The sequence below is a fragment of the Coregonus clupeaformis genome, chromosome 16 (assembly GCF_020615455.1).
Source record: "Coregonus clupeaformis isolate EN_2021a chromosome 16, ASM2061545v1, whole genome shotgun sequence".
NCBI lineage: Eukaryota > Metazoa > Chordata > Actinopteri > Salmoniformes > Salmonidae > Coregonus > Coregonus clupeaformis.
The window spans coordinates 50491592-50511237 of NC_059207.1; the positions used below are offsets into that span (position 1 = coordinate 50491592).

At 41.9% G+C, this 19646-nt stretch overlaps 1 protein-coding gene across 1 annotated transcript in view; it reads left to right on the plus strand.

Moving 5' to 3' along the window:
* The window catches only part of hsd17b3 (hydroxysteroid (17-beta) dehydrogenase 3), a 35024-nt gene that overhangs the window by 9339 nt on the left and 6039 nt on the right, over positions 1-19646 (plus strand). Inside the window, exons 2-5 of the mRNA XM_041901416.1 lie at positions 17174-17220; positions 17555-17630; positions 18872-18979; positions 19087-19154. Coding sequence (XP_041757350.1) covers positions 17174-17220; positions 17555-17630; positions 18872-18979; positions 19087-19154 — 299 coding nt within the window. The remainder of the gene's footprint in view (positions 1-17173; positions 17221-17554; positions 17631-18871; positions 18980-19086; positions 19155-19646) is intronic.

A 19646-nucleotide genomic window follows, 5' to 3' on the forward strand; every position in this document is an offset into this window, starting at 1 on the left:
GCAGGGATTTTGGCCCACTCCTCCATACCTTCTCCAGATCCTTCAGGTTTCGAGGCTGTCGCTGGGCAATAAGGACTTTAAGCTCCCTCCAAAGATTTTCTATTGGGTTCAGGTCTAGAGACTGGCTAGGCCACTCCAGGACCTTGAGATGCTTCTTACGGAGCCACTCCTTAGTTGCCCTGGCTGTGTGTTTCGGGCCATTGTCATGCTGGAAGACCCAGCCACGACCCATCTTCAATGCTCTTACTGAGGGAAGGAGGTTGTTGGCCAAGATCTCGCAATACATGGCCCCATCCATCCTCCCCTCAATACGGTGCAGTTATCCTGTCCCCTTTGCAGAAAAGCATCCCCAAAGAATGATGTTTCCACCTCCATAATTCACGGTTGGGATGGTGTTCTTGGGGTTGTACTCATCCTTCTTCTTCCTCCAAACACGGCGAGTGGAGTTTAGACCAAAAAGCTCTATTTTTGTCTCATCAGACCACATGACCTTCTCCCATTCCTCCTCTGGATCATCCAGATGGTCATTGGCAAACTTCAGACGGGCCTGGACATGCGCTGGCTTGAGCAGGGGGACCTTGCGTGCGCTGCAGTATTTTAATCCATGACGGCGTAGTGTGTTACTAATGGTTTTCTTTGAGACTGTGGTCCCAGCTCTCTTCAGGTCATTGACCAGGTCCTGCCATGTAGTTCTGTCCTGATCCCTCACCTTCCTCATGATCATTGATGCCCCACGAGGTGAGATCTTGCATGGAGCCCCAGACTGAGGGTGATTGACCGTCATCTTGAACTTCTTCCATTTTCTAATAATTGCGCCAACAGTTGTTGCCTACTCACCAAGCTGCTTGCCTATTGTCCTGTAGCCCATCCCAGCCTTGTGCAGGTCTACAAATGTATCCCTGATGTCCTTACACCGCTCTCTGGTCTTGGCCATTGTGGAGAGGTTGGAGTCTGTTTGATTGAGTGTGTGGACAGGTGTCTTTTATACAGGTAACAAGTTTAAACAGGTGCAGTTAATACAGGTAATGAGTGGAGAACAGGAGGGCTTCTTAAAGAAAAACTAACAGGTCTGTGAGAGCCGGAATTCTTACTGGTTGGTAGGTGATCAAATACTTATGTCATGCAATGTATGATCTCTGTAATTGCAAACAAAGGTTTCTGTACCAAATATTAAGTTCTGCTTTTCTGATGTATCAAATACGTATGTCATGCAATAAAATTCAAATTAATTATTTAAAAGTCATACAATGTGATTTTCTGGATTTTTGTTTTAGATTCCGTCTCTCACAGTTGAAATGTACCTATGATAAAAATTACAGACCTCTACATGCTTTGCAAGTATGAAAACCTGCAAAATCGTCAGTGTATCAAATACTTGTTCTCCCCACTGTATATATACATATCCTTTAAAAATACATATTTCCCTTTATTACTTTCCGACCCCTTCCCTAATTGGAGTAAACTAGTGAACAACAACGCTTAGGCCTCTACTTCCAGCTTATACATACAGTGGGGGGTAATTTAGTCAGCCACCAATTGTGCAAGTTCTCCCACTTAAAAAAATGAGAGAGGCCTGTAATTTTCATCATAGGTACACGTCAACTATGACCGACAAATTGAGGAAAAAATATCCAGAAAATCACATTGTAGGATTTTTTATGAATTTATTTGCAAATTATGGTGGATAATAAGTATTTGGTCACCTACAAACAAGCAAGATTTCTGGCTCTCACAGACCTGTAATTTCTTCTTTAAGAGGCCCCTATGTCCTCCACTCGTTACCTGTATTAATGGAACCTGTTTGAACTTGTTATCAGTATAAAAGACACCTGTCCACAACCTCAAACAGTCACACTCCAAACTCCACTATGGCCAAGACCAAAGAGCTGTCAAAGGACACCAGAAACAAAATTGTAGACCTGCACCAGGCTGGGAAGACTGAATCTGCAATAGGTAAGCAGCTTGGTTTGAAGAAATCAACTGTGGGAGCAATTATTAGGAAATGGAAGACATACAAGACTACTGATAATCTCCCTCGATCTGGGGCTCCACGCAAGATCTCACCCCGTGGGGTCAAAATTATCACAAGAACGGTGAGCAAAAAGCCCAGAACCACACGGGGGGACCTAGTGAATGACCTGCAGAGAGCTGGGACCAAAGTAACAAAGCCTACCATCAGTAACACACTACGCCGCCAGGGACTCAAATCCTTCAGTGCCAGACGTGTCCCCCTGCTTAAGCCCGTACATGTCCAGGCCCGTCTGAAGTTTGCTAGAGTGCATTTGGATGATCCAGAAGAGGATTGGGAGAATGTCATATGGTCAGATGAAACCAAAATAGAACTTTTTGGTAAAAACTAAACTCGTCGTGTTTGGAGGACAAAGAAGGCTGAGTTGCATTCAAAGAACACCATACCTACTGTGAAGCATGGGGGTGGAAACATCATGCTTTGGGGCTGTTTTTCTGCAAAGGGACCAGGACGACTGATCCGTGTAAAGGAAAGAATGAATGGGGCCATGTATCGTGAGATTTTGAGTGAAAACCTCCTTCCATCAGCAAGGGCTTTGAAGATGAAATGTGGCTGGGTCTTTCAGCATGACAATGATCCCAAACACACCACCCGGGCAACGAATGAGTGGCTTCGTAAGAAGCATTTCAAGGTCCTGGAGTGGCCTAGCCAGTCTCCAGATCTCAACCCCATAGAAAATCTTTGGAGGGAGTTGAAAGTCCGTGTTGCCCAGCGACAGCCCCAAAACATCACTGCTCTAGAGGAGAATGGGCCAAAATACCAGCAACAGTGTGTGAAAACCTTGTGAAGACTTACAGAAAACGTTTCACCTGTGTCATTGCCAACAAAGGGTATATAACAAAGTATTGAGAAACTTTTGTTATTGACCAAATACTTATTTTCCACCATAATTTGCAAATAAATTCATTAAAAATCCTACAATGTGATTTTCTGGATTTTATTTTCTCATTTTGTCTGTCATAGTTGACGTGTACCTATGATGAAAATTACAGGCCTCTCTCATCTTTTTAAGTGGGAGAACTTGCACAATTGGTGGCTGACTAAATAATTTTTTCCCCCACTGTACTATATACATTTTATGGACACAGTCAATTTTACAATAATTCTATTTTGTTTATTTTTACTCCTGAACTTCCTCTCCGATAATTTTCATGATGTCCATCCGGTTTGCTTCTATATGGCATATCTTTCAAACTGTGCTCTTTCACAAAAGCTCTCAACCTATAACCTATATACTTATTATGGACACAGTATGCTTTACATTAGTTATCTTGTTGTTATTAGTCCCATCCTTCAGCTCCATTCAACACCTCCCATCTATCACTTAACACCATCCATATTGGATTTCTATTTGCCATATATTTTTCAACTGTACTGTGATGTTTCACAAAAGTTCTGAACCCTTCTATTCTCATTGTTTCTACAGATTGTAAATTGAAAATAAACATCTTTGCTAAAAGTATTATTATATTATTGATCGATTGACTATGACTTTTCAGATCACCCAGTAGTGCTATCTGCAGGGTTAGCTCCAGGTAAATATTGCAATCCTTCAGCCATTCCTGGACCTGTGACCAAAAACAAGCTACAAATGGACAGTACCAAAAAAAAAGATATAATGATTATGTCTATTCGCAGCAAAATCTACAGAGCTGGGAAGATTCTATCCCCCATATAAATAACATTTTATTGGTAGCAAGAATTTTGTATAATTTAAATTGAAAAATTATACGTTTTGAATCCGGCGTCATTTTGTGTATCAGTTCATAAACACTATGCCATGGAATCGGTATGTCAAAAATCTCTTCCCAACTATTTTGCAATCTATATGGTTCTTACTTCAGCTCTTTGCCCTGAAGCGATGCAGGAGAAGACAGGAGTTAAGAGGAGGATAACAGACAGTCCTAACACACTGTACAGTCAGAGGAGCCTAGATAAACACAGCTTGCTATTGAGGGAGAAAGAGACGCAGGCTAGCTTGGACAGCCCTGAGACCACTCAGCTCAACCCAAACACCACAGCTTTCAGATGCTGCTGCCTTTGTTATAATAGGGTCACTAACCAATGCTCCCTTCAACACCCCTCCCTTTCCCTCAGAGTGGAACATTCCGGGACTTCTGTGGTAGTCGGTTCCATCTCGAAGGTTGTTATTCTGAACTTTTATGTTCACTATCCAAAGCGGTTGGCTGCTGAGGGGAGAACGGCTCATAATAATGGCCGGAACAGCGTAAATGGAATGGCATCAAACACCTGGAAACCATGTGTTTGATGTATTTGATACCATTCCACTAATTCCGCTCCAGTCATTACCACGAGCCCGTCCTTCCCAATTAAGGTGCCACCAACCTCCTGTGGCAGTTGGATTTTAACAGTGAGGAGGCAACAATGCAGAACTGGTTTTTCTTGCCAGTGTGAGGCTATTTATTTGCAAGTGGAGATAAACAGCCAGTGAATTGTACAATTATATACAAAAGAAAAGAAACTGGACAGAGCAACAAGGAACATAAACTGAATAAAAAAATTGTTCAAAAGAAACCCAGGCTCAATCATGCCTGATGCACCTGGCAGCATACCGACCTGTTCCCTGTCCTGTCTCTCAAACAAAGCAATTACAGGGTTTAAATAGGACCCATCATGCATCAGCTAATGAGAACAAGCCAATTCACATCATGATCAATAGGCCAGTTCATTTTGCATGGCCCGGTGCCCCAGGTTGGTGGAGATTTCTCTTAATGACCAATGGAATGGCACCAGGCCATGCAAAACCAGCCTGGTCTCATTGACTAGACGTAACATAGTAAATGTAAATTCTGAACTCAAATTAGTATGATATGTTAAACTTGGTATGGTTACATAAAACAGAAGGTTACTTAAAGCAAAAACGAAAGAAGGGTGGTTGGTCAGGTGTATAAAGTGAATGTCTAGCAACCCAAAGGTTGCGTGTTCGAATTTCATCACGGACAACTTTAGAGGGAGTGGGGAGAATTATATCAATTTAATTGTTAGTATCATTTCTAATCCCACCTATTTATTTTTATTTTCTCTATACTTTTTCCCCTACCATACCATCCCTACCCTGATTGGATAAACTAATAGACAAAAATTATTCTACTGCTACTGACAGCTATTTTCGCTCACATCTACGGTACCTGTAGTTAAATAATTATACATTCCTAATTTCTTCTTTCTTCAAGTGCTGGATTTTCACCCACAGCGGTCAATCCACCATTCTGATCTTAACTCCAACCCTCCGATGTGGACAGATTAACCCATCTTTCCCAGTATAATGCCATTTTGTTATTTCCTTTTGCAATACAGCCCTCCATTTTACTATGATGTCTTATGAGGGTCCTGAATCTTCCTATTTGTAACATTTCTACCGATATTGCTCTAAAAATTAATACTTTACCCAAGAGTATAATGATATTTCCCATTGACTGATCGTGGTTTTTCAGATCCCCTAACAATACAGTCTGCAGGTCGATCTGAACCCTGATATTACGACATAACAACTATGCCTGGACCTGACTGCAAAAGCGAGCCACCGATGGACAGTACCAGAAAATATGTTCTATTGATTTTGTTTCCTCGTGGCAGAGGCTGCACTAGGCTGACTGTTCAATGCCCCATATATAGTAAATGTAAATCTGGTACACTCAAATGAGTATGATATGTTACGTTTGGTATGGTTACATAAGACAGAAGGTTACTTAAGGCAAAAATGAAAGTAGGGTGGTTGGTCGGGCGTATATCATGAATGTCTTGGTAGCAAGTATTTAATATAATAGCTTAAATTGAAACAAATGGATTGATGTGTCAATTGTTTTACATGTCAGTTCATAGACCCGATGCCAAGGTATTGAGACATCAAAAACCTGTTCCCAACTGACTTGAATTGTATACAGTGGGTGTATAACACAATCGTCTAGCAACCCAAAGGTTGTGTGTTCGAATGTCATCATGGACAACTTTAGCATTTTAGCTACTTTGCAACTACTTAGCATGTTAGCTGACCCTTCCCCTAACCCTAACCTTAACCCTTTTAGCTAACCCTAACCTTAACGGTTTTACCTAACTTCTAACCTTAACCCTAACCCCTAGCCTAGCTAACGTTAGTCAGCTAGCTAACATTAGCATTAGACACCTAGCTAACGTTAGCCACAACAAATTGGAATTTGTAACATATCATACGTTTCACATATTTGTAACATATTGAACGTTTTGCAATTTGTAATATATTGTATGTTTTGCTAATTTGTACAGTATCATACGAAATGGATGATTGACATCCACAAATTCATACATACCATACGAAACATAACATATAATACTAAATAGATTGTCTCGGATTTACGTAAAGAATAATACGAAATGCTCTGAGACCAGGTTGATTAACAAGGAATACAAAGTCTTACAAATTTCTGATGATCTACCTTTACTTTGGTAAAAATAAAGAAAAAGCCTTGAATGAGTAGATGTTCTAAAACACACACACACACACACACACACACACACACATTACCAGTCAAAAGTTTTAGAACACCTACTCATTCAAGGCTTTTTCTTTATTTTTACCACTTTCTGTGATAATGCTGTGTGTTTCCCCTATGATATGACGTGCTAATACTTTTCAATCTATGTTTATTTTCAGGGCTAGGTTTTATTTGAATGTTACCACCCACCAACATAGCATTGTTTATTAATCAGACACACCTACAAAGTTCTTCCTCTTAGTCGCGACTAAGCCAAACAGCTTTTTGCTGTAGCCTACACTTGGCTGCCTGATTAATGGAGCAAATTAAAACAGGGGGTGCAAACTTGTGTTTTACCAGAACATTTACATGATCCAATAGAAAATTTGTCAATTTGCACTTATTTCTTAGCTAGTCTGTATAAAAAATATATAGATATGATAATTTTATAAATGGTACAATTGCGTCATATGATTGCATTTTGCAACCCTGCTCCCCCCGGCCGTCGCCCCAAGATGAATGGTTTTGACCACTAAAGTCTTTATTCACTACACGCTTCACTGCTTTGATTGGTGAGCTAAATCACTAATGTCTGTCCTATAACGAACAGGCACTCACAAAATAAAATTCAAGGAACTTGTTTATCTATTTTGTTGTGCTGTAGTTACATTTGTATTGGTGTTTCGTGTCCGATGCGCTCAGGCTGTTGTTACATGTCATTTGCGATGTGCATCATGAGCAAAGTCATTGTAGCCTATAATTTCACTTCCCCTTTGAGAACCATGAGCATGGGCTGATTTGGCTTTGCTGTATCGCAGCCAAAGCCTGCCAGCAGCCTACCAACCAAAGGTTGCACCGTGTCCATTACAATGGAGAAAAAAGCATGTCTCATGAAAGATACCAAAACTTACAATAGATTGCAAAGTCAAAGATACTGGTTTCCATCTGTGGCAAAGTTTTCCCTAGTATGCTTATGACAAATCCAGCTCCAGAACCAGCTAGCCTTCTGGCTAATCTTTTGACTATGGTGTAGTTAAAAAAAACCCAGCAACAACAGATAACTTTAGCTAGCTAGATAAGGTTAGCAAGACTACACTGACAGCTGTCAGTTTCCTGTTTGTTGATGTTTCTCTCCTGTCCATGTGGAAATCACCAGGACATTCTATCCCACCCCAAATTTGTGAATATGTATAGGTAGCTAGTGTTGCCAACTATTCTTCAGTGAGAGTCGCTATTGGCTCCTTGAATTGTTGCTAGATTACATTTTACCATTGCCGCGACGACGTCACAGCATCAATTTGCCTTGCTACTGCTGTACAACTGCAGTCCCCGACGTCGTGTTTTTACCCCCTCTCCCACCGCACACCCCCTTCCCTTGTGTTTCTCTGCCAGTGTGAGCACTGTTTCTGTGACTTCCTTTGCACAGACCACTTCTCCCACTCATTTGCGGCAGAATTGAGCGGGAAAGGTCGCTAAATGCTATCAAAACCATAGAAATCCTCAGTGTCAAAACTCCCTAAAGGCAGCCTGAAAAGAAGCTGAATCTGTCGCTATAAGCTTTTACCAATAAAAGTAGCTGGAGGGGTCTGAAAACTCGCTAAATATAGTGACAAAGTCGCTAAATTGGCAACACTGTAAGTTTTTCAAAAGTCTAATGGAATGAAGGCCTACATTGAACACCACACATTGGCTGCTACTGTAGGCTGAATGATATAACAGCTATTTCCATGTAAAAATGTTATGGGATACATTTTCTCCATTGTTTTTGATGGTAGGCCACTCTGGTAGGTCTACATTATGATCAAATAGCCACAGTAGCCTACTTGAATACTGTCTGAAACTGTAACTTAAAACAGGTACAGCCTCAGTGTTCACAGTAAACGCGCGCTGGAAGTTACACAGAATTTTCACAAAGTTAAAGTTTGCGCTCAGCAGACCTGAAATTTGCTCGTTTAATAATGTATTTTGAGGGAACATTGCCTGAAGCTGTTTAAAATGTCTTCGTAGGCTGTAAAAAAAAACAGGTCAACCTTATGCTTATTAAAGCCCATGGCCCTTGCAAGACTGGTTGCTTGCGGTACTCAAACTGAAAGTTGAGGGTTGCGCTTAAGCCACTGAACCAATCCACCCCTCCACGCCCCTTTCCTTTGTTGAACCTGTGCTTGATTCCCATCCTCTCTGCCAAATCGAAGGCAAGTCTTCTCACGTCCCATGATGTTAAGCCAAATAGCTCTTTCTATTTCTTGAATGTGGTAGATGAGGTCACTTTCATACGTGAAAGAGAAGACTGGCACACCGCCCATTTGGCTGAAGCCTGGGTTTTTCACCTCCTTTCCTTTGTGGTGCCGGAGGGTTCTTGGTGGAATATTGGACACCCTGGCAGCTCCCTTTTAAGGTATGCCCATTTTCCATTGCCTTCAGGACACGCTGTATCGACTCAGGGCCATAGCTTCTATTGCTTCGGTCTGTTTTCTTCTTGTATGTTCTCATCTGAAAATAAAAACATGAAATTATATTAGGAACTGACCCTTAACCTTAAGCCCTGACCCCTACTATAACAGATGGCCCCTTACCCCTAACGCTCCCTAACCCTAATCCCTAATCTAACAAATGGCCCTTAACCCTAAATACCCCACACAGGACTGTATTCCTTAAGACAAACCAGTTTCTTTCAAACCACCTGACTCAAAGTATTATTATTGACCTGCAGGAGGGAGAGGTGCCAATTTTTAAAAGCTCTCTCTTAAAAACTACAGTTGAAGTCAAGTTTACATACACCTTAGCCAAATACATTTAAACTCAGTTTTTCACAATTCCTGACATTTAATCCTTGTAAAAATTCCCTGCCTTAGGTCAGTTAGGATCACCACTTTATTTTAAGAATGTGAAATGTCAAAATAATTGTAGAGAGAATGATTTATTTCAGCTTTTATTTCTTTCATCACATTCCCAGTGGGTCAGAAGTTTACATACACTCAATTAGTATTTGGTAGCATTGCCTTTAAATTGTTTAACTTGGGTCAAACGTTTCGGGTAGCCTTCCACAAGCTTCCCACAATAAGTTGGGTGAATTTTGACTTTGTTGTCCTTAAGCCATTTTGCCACAACTTTGGAAGTATGCTTGGGGTCATTGTCCATTTTGAAGACCCATTTGCAACCAAGCTTTAACTTCCTGACTGAAGTGCACCAGTCCCTCCTGCAGCAAAGTAACCCCACAGCATGATGCTGCCACCCCCATGCTTCACGGTTGGGATGGTGTTCTTCGGCTTGCAAGGACCCCCTTTTTCCTCCAAACATAACGATGGTCATTATGGCCAAACAGTTCTATTTTTGTTTCATCAGACCAGAGGACATTTCTCCAAAAAGTACGATCTTTGTCCCAATGTGCAGTTGCAAACCGTAGTCTGGCTTTTTATGGCGGTTTTGGAGCAGTGGCTTCTTCCTTGCTGAGCGGCCTTTCAGGTTATGTCGATATAGGACTCGTTTTACTGTGGATATATATGCTTTTGTACCTGTTTCCTCCAGCATCTTCACAAGGTCCTTTGCTGCTGTTCTGGGATAGATTTGCACTTTTCGCACCAAAGTACGTTCATCTCTAGGAGACAGAACTGGCCCCCCAGGTGGAGTCGAGTTGCCCCCAACACACTCATTCAACATATTACTACTTTACTGGAAAACTATCTCAATTTTTCTCTCTAAACAAGTGGATTATTTATCGTAAGGCTCTCCTACTTGTATATATATTTTTAATCTATAGATCTAACTTCATTGGAATATACAGTGGGGGGAAAAAGTATTTAGTCAGCCACCAATTGTGCAAGTTCTCCCACTTAAAAAGATGAGAGAGGCCTGTAATTTTCATCATAGGTACACGTCAACTATGACAGACAAAATGAAAGAAAAGAAATCCAGAAAATCACATTGTAGGATTTTTAATGAATTTATTTGCAAATTATGGTGGAAAATAAGTATTTGGTCAATAACAAAAGTTTCTCAATACTTTGTTATATACCCTTTGTTGGCAATGACACAGGTCAAACGTTTTCTGTAAGTCTTCACAAGGTTTTCACACACTGTTGCTGGTATTTTGGCCTATTCCTCCATGCAGATCTCCTCTAGAGCAGTGATGTTTTGGGGCAGTCGCTGGGCAACACGGACTTTCAACTCCCTCCAAAGATTTTCTATGGGGTTGAGATCTGGAGACTGGCTAGGCCACTCCAGGACCTTGAAATGCTTCTTACGAAGCCACTCCTTCGTTGCCGGGCGGTGTGTTTGGGATCATTGTCATGCTGAAAGACCCAGCCACGTTTCATCTTCAATGCCCTTGCTGATGGAAGGAGGTTTTCACTCAAAATCTCACGATACATGGCCCCATTCATTCTTTCCTTTACACGGATCAGTCGTCCTGGTCCCTTTGCAGAAAAACAGCCCCAAAGCATGATGTTTCCACCCCCAACTCAGCATTCTTTGTCCTCCAAACACGACGAGTTGAGTTTTTACCAAAAAAGTTCTATTTTGGTTTCATCTGACCATATGACATTCTCCCAATCCTCTTCTGGATCATCCAAATGCACTCTAGCAAACTTCAGACGGGCCTGGACATGTACTGGCTTAAGCAGGGGGACACGTCTCGCACTGCAGGATTTGAGTCCCTGGCGGCGTAGTGTGTTACTGATGGTAGGCTTTGTTACTTTGGTCCCAGCTCTCTGCAGGTCATTCACTAGGTCCCCCCGTGTGGTTCTGGGATTCTTGTGATCATTTTGACCCCACGGGGTGAGATCTTGCGTGGAGCCCCAGATCGAGGGAGATTATCAGTGGTCTTGTATGTCTTCCATTTCCTAATAATTGCTCCCACAGTTGATTTCTTCAAACCAAGCTGCTTACCTATTGCAGATTCAGTCTTCCCAGCCTGGTGCAGGTCTACAATTTTGTTTCTGGTGTCCTTTGACAGCTCTTTGGTCTTGGACATAGTGGAGTTTGGAGTGTGACTGTTTGAGGTTGTGGACAGGTGTCTTTTATACTGATAACAAGTTCAAACAGGTGCCATTAATACAGGTAACGAGTGGAGGACAGAGGAGCCTCTTAAAGAAGAAGTTACAGGTCTGTGAGAGCCAGAAATCTTGCTTGTTTGTAGGTGACCAAATACTTATTTTCCACCATAATTTGCAAATAAATTCATTAAAAATCCTACAATGTGATTTTCTGGATTTTTTTTTCTCAAATTGTCTGTCATAGTTGATGTGTACCTATGATGAAAATTACAGGCCTCTCTCATCTTTTTAAGTGGGAGAACTTGCATAGTTGGTGGCTGACTAAATACTTTTTCCCCCCACTGTATCTACAACTTTTTTACTAGCCACTAAATCGTTTTGTTGAAATATCTCCAAAAGTTGTGATGAGACAGAGGACATTTTTTGTTGAGCAAGAGCAGTGGCAGCCAGGGAAAGTGTTAATAAGTTGGTGATATCTTGTGGTCTTAATGTGAATTACTTGGAGTCAGTGATGATGATGTGTGTTGTCCTTTAGAACAATACACACCCAGTGGCGACCCGTCATTCAGGGAGAGCCCCACCTGTTTTGCATGTTATTTTGGCATTAATACGTGTCACATACCAGTTTGCAAACAATGTAAAAAAAATTATAATAACTGAGTTAATAAAGCTGCATACAAACATGGTCTCTTTTTTGCTTTCTTGAGTAAGGCAGCTCCAAAATGCAGGTGTTTCAGCCTAGCTCAGTGCTTTCTGTGGTGGTTGGGCAGCCAGCGAAAAATACGGAGCGTAGGGGTTGGTAATGTTCTCTAGTTGCGCCATGATTAGCTCAGTGTTCTGTTACTCATGGGGACACTACGTCACCGCAAAGTCTACGGATAGAGCTAGAAAATTCAAGCCCCTTGGGTGCTGCTATAGAGTTACATTAGAAGTGCCCATCCAAGAAGGCTCAAGGTCATTGGCCACAGATAAAATAACGCCAAATCACGTTATATCTACAGTAACTTTGATTGGACTGATCATGTCAACATCATACTTTTCAAAATCTTAGCTAGCAAGCTAGCAGTCATCATCATGAATCAAGTTGACAATCTACTGGCAAATCCTTTTCAATCCTTGTCATATGAAGAGAAATAATGAAGAGAAATTATAGATAAAACGTATCGGTGCCCATTGGACAAACATTACACAACAAGTTGGAAATCGCAAATTCAACAATGAGTGGTTTGTAAGGAATCAGTGGCTAACTGCAAGCATTGCAAAGAAATCACTAGCCTGCTATTCAGTGGAGTGGGTGTGTGGTCCAAGTCTTGGTTTAAGGGGTTGAAGGGTCTCTTCAAGCTTAAAAGGATAAACATTAAACATTGGCCATGCTGTCAATCCAGCATGACTTCTGCCGCGCTCAAAACAACTGGAAACTCGGAACTGGGAAATCTTAGACTTCAGTGAGTTCAAGACAACTGGGAACTCTGAAAAAAACTAGCTCCGACTGGGAAAATACGTTTTGAACGGTCATCCAACTCACAATTGCAAGTTGGGAACTCTGGCCTCTTTCTAGAGCTCCAACCTGAAGATCACTGACGTCATCATTATTTGACCTTGTTTTTTTTCCGAGTTCCCAGTTGTCTTGAAACCAACATAAATCCCGAGAATGCCAGACTTTGATGACAAGGTTTGATGACAAAATTTGCCCACGAAGGACTGCCATGCCACCTTCCTGTTCAAGTGAGAACAGCACAACAAGGTGAGTCCAAAAATGTTTTAGAGAAATGTAATCAGCAATATTGTAAGAGCTTTCATTGTCTGCTTATATGCCCCCTTTATTTATCCTACTGTTCTGACTTAGTGTACAGGGAGAATACTGTAAGAACGGCCCATGTTCTGAATTCTGTCGCTGTACATATCAAAAGTGCTGAACAAATACAGTGGGGGAAAAAAGTATTTAGTCAGCCACCAATTGTGCATGTTCTCCCACTTAAAAAGATGAGAGAGGCCTGTAATTTTCATCATAGGTACACGTCAACTATGACAGACAAATTGAGAAAGAAAATCCAGAAAATCACATTGTAGGATTTTTTATGAATTTATTTGCAAATTATGGTGGAAAATAAGTATTTGGTCACCTACAAACAAGCAAGATTTCTGGCTCTCACAGACCTGTAACTTCTTCTTTAAGAGGCTCCTCTGTCCTCCACTCGTTACCTGTATTAATGGCACCTGTTTGAACTTGTTATCAGTATAAAAGACACCTGTCCACAACCTCAAACAGTCACACTCCAAACTCCACTATGGCCAAGACCAAAGAGCTGTCAAAGGACACCAGAAACAAAATTGTAGACCTGCACCAGGCTTGGAAGACTGAATCTGCAATAGGTAAGCAGATTGGTTTGAAGAAATCAACTGTGGGAGCAATTATTAGGAAATGGAAGACATACAAGACCACTGATAATCTCCCTCGATCTGGGGCTCCACGCAAGATCTCACCCCGTGGGGTCAAAATGATCACAAGAACGGTGAGCAAAAATCCCAGAACCACACGGGGGGACCTAGTGAATGACCTGCAGAGAGCTGGGACCAAAGTAACAAAGCCTACCATCAGTAACACACTACGCCGCCAGGGACTCAAATCCTGCAGTGCCAGACGTGTCCCCCCTGCTTAAGCCAGTACATGTCCAGGCCCGTCTGAAGTTTGCTAGAGTGCATTTGGATGATCCAGAAGAGGATTGGGAGAATGTCATATGGTCAGATGAAACCAAAATAGAACTTTTGGGTAAAAACTCAACTCGTCGTGTTTGGAGGACAAAGAATGCTGAGTTGCATCCAAAGAACACCAAACCTACTGTGAAGCATGGGGGTGGAAACATCATGCTTTGGGGCTGTTTTTCTGCAAAGGGACCAGGACGACTGATCCGTGTAAAGGAAAGAATGAATGGGGCCATGTATCGTGAGATTTTGAGTGAAAACCTCCTTCCATCAGCAAGGGCATTGAAGATGAAACGTGGCTGGGTCTTTCAGCATGACAATGATCCCAAACACACCGCCCGGGCAACGAAGGAGTGGCTTCGTAAGAAGCATTTCAAGGTCCTGGAGTGGCCTAGCCAGTCTCCAGATCTCAACCCCATAGAAAATCTTTGGAGGGAGTTGAAAGTCCGTGTTGCCCAGTGACAGCCCCAAAACATCACTGCTCTAGAGGAGATCTGCATGGAGGAATGGGCCAAAATACCAGCAACAGTGTGTGAAAACCTTGTGAAGACTTACAGAAAACGTTTGACCTGTGTCATTGCCAACAAAGGGTATATAACAAAGTATTGAGAAATTTTTGTTATTGACCAAATACTGATTTTCCACCATCATTTGCAAATAAATTCATAAAAAATCCTACAATGTGATTTTCTGGATTATTTTTCTCATTTTGTCTGTCATCTATGATGAAAATTACAGGCCTCTCTCATCTTTTTAAGTGGGAGAACTTGCACAATTGGTGGCTGACTAAATACTTGTTTTCCCCACTGTAAGTATTTGACCCCTCTGCAAAACATGACTTAGTACTTGGTGGCAAAACCCTTGTTGGCAATCACAGAGGTCAGATGTTTCTTGTAGTTGGCCACCAGGTTTGCACACATGTCAGGAGGGATGTTGTTCCACTCCTCTTTGCAGATCTTCTCCAAGTCATTAAGGTTTCGAGGCTGACATTTGGCAACTCGAACCTTCAGCTCCCTCCACAGATTTTCTATGGGATTAAGGTCTGGAGACTGGCTAGGCCACTCCAGGACCTTAGTGTGCTTCTTCTTGAGCCACTCCTTTGTTGCCTTGGCCATGTGTTTTGGGTCATTGTCATGCTGGAATACCCATCCACGACCCAAAACGTTTGACCTGTGTCATTGCCAACAAAGGGTATATAACAAAGTATTGAGGAACTTTTGTTATTGACCAAATACTTATTTTCCACCATAATTTGCAAATAAATTCATTAAAAATCCTACAATGTGATTTTCTGGATTTTTTTTCTCATTTTGTCTGTCATAGTTGACGTGTACCTATGATGAAAATTACAGGCCTCTCTCATCTTTTTAAGTGGGAGAACTTGCACAATTGGTGGCTGACTACATACTTTTTTCCCCCACTGTAGTTATATTGACTACGTCCGTCCTAGCTCGCTCATTAATGTCTTAATCGAAATTACGGATTGCCTCTTATCCGCTCGTCGTCTCCTTATGCCATAGTTTGTACAGCTCAATTGTCAGTAGAAACCACATTTGTTTAAGCAAATCAGCCATATCAGCGATGTTTTTTTAAAAGGCAGTAAATTACGCTGAATGAACTGTTTCACTGCCAGACAAGGCTCTGCTGATAGCCAGGTGTAGCAGTGGTAAAGTGTTGGAACTGCTGTTGGGACTCTGCTGTTGGGACAGCTTTATGTAGACCTTAACAGTTTGTGGGCACCGTTTGCCACCGTTATAGTGTGATTAATGTATTGTTTAGTGTTGTGTAGTGGCTTTGCTAGCATGCATCCCACATTTTTTTGTTGTTGAGTTTGCCTTACCAAGATTTACGTGCTAAAATCCCCACTGCACTCACCATATATAGAAGACTTCTATATCTGCCGTTTCCATTACACATGTCGCAATTATTTTTCTTGCCACATTGCTTTTTTGGAGTAAAACTGGGTCAATGGAAACCTGCCTATTAATTGATTTATCAAGACGAGTCCCCCACTCTTCTCTCAAAGCAGCGTGATGGCGCTGTTCCAATCAAAACTGTGCTGAAAATCATCTATAATATAATAATAATAATAATAATATGCCATTTAGCAGACGCTTTTATCCAAAGCGACTTAAAGTCATGCGTGCATACATTTTTTTTTGTGTATGGGTGGTCCCGGGGATCGAACCCACTACCTTGGCGTTACAAGCGCCGTGCTCTACCAGCTGAGCTACAGAGGACCACATCTAGGTGACCACACGTAACTATTGTTACAATTAACGCTTGTATATGACTTTGGGAGTTTCAGTATAATCAACCATTTGAAACATACCTTCAATTGCATTAGCCGACTTTATTCCAATATTTTCGTCATTCAGTTGATCATAACTAAGGTGAGTTTTCCTCTCTCTGCCGCCCGCCTCGCTGCATTGTTCTCAGTGTAACAGTGTTGCTTCCATCCCTCTACTCGCCCCTACCTGGGCTTGAACCAGGGACCCTCTGCACACAGACAACAGTCACCCTCGAAGCACCGTTACCCGTCGCTCCACAAAAGCCACGGCCCTTGCAGAGCAAGGGAAACAACTACTTCAAGGTCTCGGAGCGAGTGACGTCACCGATTGAAATGCTACTAGCGCGTACCGCTAACTAGCTAGCCATTTCACACTGGTTACATCAGCACCAGTTTAAATCAATATACTGTTTTCTAGAAATCTGACTATTTTTCGGGTTCAAGCTCATTTAATTTCTGTGATATTGGACCGGGCCTGGGCTCGGGTTTCAGTTTATCGGGCTTAGGTCAGACCTGGCTCTAATTTTCAGGCCCAATGAGAACTCTACTTCCAAGGGGAGCAGTCCACCCATGCTGTGGCGCATGAAGCCTCTATTGGTGGAAAATAGTACACCCTGGATACTTCTATCAGTAGAAATGTGTAAAGATATTTTGCAGTGACATCCTATCCCATCTTGCTCTGTTGCAGTAGTCACTGGTGGGTCAGACGGGATAGGGAGGGCTTACGCCTTTGAAGTAAGTTACCATTGCTGTCTCTGAATGTGACTGTGGCTGTTCATGACATACCTGTCCATCACTAACTCCAGTGGTTCTATCCCACCTGTCCATCACTAACTCCAGTGGTTCTATCCCACCTGTCCATCACTAACTCCAGTGGTTCTATCCCACCTGTCCATCACTAACTCCAGTGGTTCTATCCCACCTGTCCATCACTAACTCCAGTGGTTCTATCCCACCTGTCCATCACTAACTCCATGTGGTTCTATCCCCCCTGTGCAACACTAACTCCATGTGGTTCTATCCCACCTGTGCAACACTAACTCCATGTGGTTCTATCCCACCTGTGCAGCTGGCAGGACATGGGCTGAACGTGGTGATCCTGAGCAGAACCAAGGACAAACTGGACCGGGTGGCACTGGAGATAGGTGGGAGGAACTAACGTCCTTCTTCTTCTTCTGGGATGAGCAACATTGTCTTTGAGGGTTAAGATCAGGGGTGTCAAACATACGGCCCGCAGGGGTCCAATCCGGCCCGAGGGTGGTTTGTGTAAAAATATATATATAGACAGTACCAGTCAAAAGTTTGGACACACCTACTCATTCCAGGGTTTTTCTTAATTTTTACTATTTTCTACATTGTAGAATAATAGTGAAGACATCAAAACGATGAAATAACACATATCAATCAATCAATCAATTTTATTTTATATAGCCCTTCTTACATCAGCTAATATGGAATCATGTAGTAACCAAAAAAGTGTTAAACAAATTAAAATATATTTTATATTTGAGATTCTTCAAATAGCCACCCTTTGCCTTGATGAGAGCTTTGCACACTCTTGGCATTCTCTCAACCAGCTTCACCTGGAATGCTTTTCAAACAGTCTTGAAGGAGTTCCCACATATGCTGAGCACTTGTTGGCTGCTTTTCCTTCACTCTGCCATCTGTCTCATCCCAAACCATCTCAATTGGGTTGAGTTCAGGGGATTGTGGAGGCCAGGTCATCTGATTCAGCACTCCATCACTCTGCTTCTTGGTAAAATAGCCCTTACACAGCCTGGAGGTGTGTTGGGTCATTGACCTGTTGAAAAACAAATGATAGTCCCACTAAACCCAAACCAGATGGGATGGCGTATCGCTGCAGAATGCTGTTGTAGCCATGCTGGTTAAGTGTGGCTTGAATTCTAAATAGATCACAGACAGTGTTGATTTGTTTAACACTTTTTTGGTTACTACATGATTCCATATGTGTTATTTCATCGTTTTGATGTCTTCACTATTATTCTACAATGTAAAAAATAGCAAAAATAAAGAAAAACCCTTGAATGAGTAGGTGTGTCCAAACTTTTGACTGATATTGTATATTTTTGAAATTATAATGGACCTACATTTATAGAGTTTCTTGACTGTTTCCAGCTCGCTAATAATCATTGAAATTAAAGCTAGACCGTCAGGGAGTATCAAATTCCCCAAACAATGGATATTGGACTATTTTTGCACACTTTGACGGCGAGGAAATACATTTTTCGGTGTGGCCCTCCGGACCTCGATGAAGACCATATGCGCCCCCCGGTGCATAATGAGTTTGACACCCCCGGTTTAGATGTTCGGTCAATAGGATCAATGTATCTCTTGAACTTCATTTTGTGACATTTCTCTTTCACAGGAGAAACCACGGGTCAGAAAGTGAAAGTGATCGTAGCCGATTTCACTGAGGATGACATGTATGAACACATTGAGGAGAAGCTGAAAGGCTTAAATATCAGTGTATTAGGTGCGCGGTGTCATTCAGTAAATATAACAAGGAGTAATAATGATCTCTAAAAACTGCCAATGAAAGCTGCTGTGTGGTATTAACCTAGTCTTATCCAATCCATGCAGTGAACAACGTGGGGATTCTACCTAGTCATATTCCCTGCAAGTTCCTGCAGACTAAGGACCTGGAACAGGTGAGAGGAGACATACAATATTGGTTCACCTGCAGATGTAGGATCTTAATTTGAGCCAGTTTGCTACAGCAGGATTATAATTAACAGACATTTTTTGTAGGGGTTGATGCATTTGACGTTAGGGCAAATCAAGTCTGAAATGTTAAATTACAAACTTTAGAAAGGTTTTTAAACCTTGAATACACTACAAGTTTGCATTTCCTGCTGTGCATTAATTTTCTCCTCAACAAAAGAGTGATCAAATTAAGATCCCATCCTCACACTCCCCTCTCCTCTCTCACCTCAATTTTATCCAACACGCTGCGTGATACAGTGGAGGCTGCTGAGGGGAGGACGGCTCATAATAATGGCTGGAATGGAGTCAATTGAATGGTATCAACCACATGGAGACCACGTGTTTGAGGTATTTGATACTATTCCATTAACTCCACTCCAGCCATTATTATGAGCCGTCATCCCTTCAGCAGCCTCCACTGCTGGAATGGAATTAAT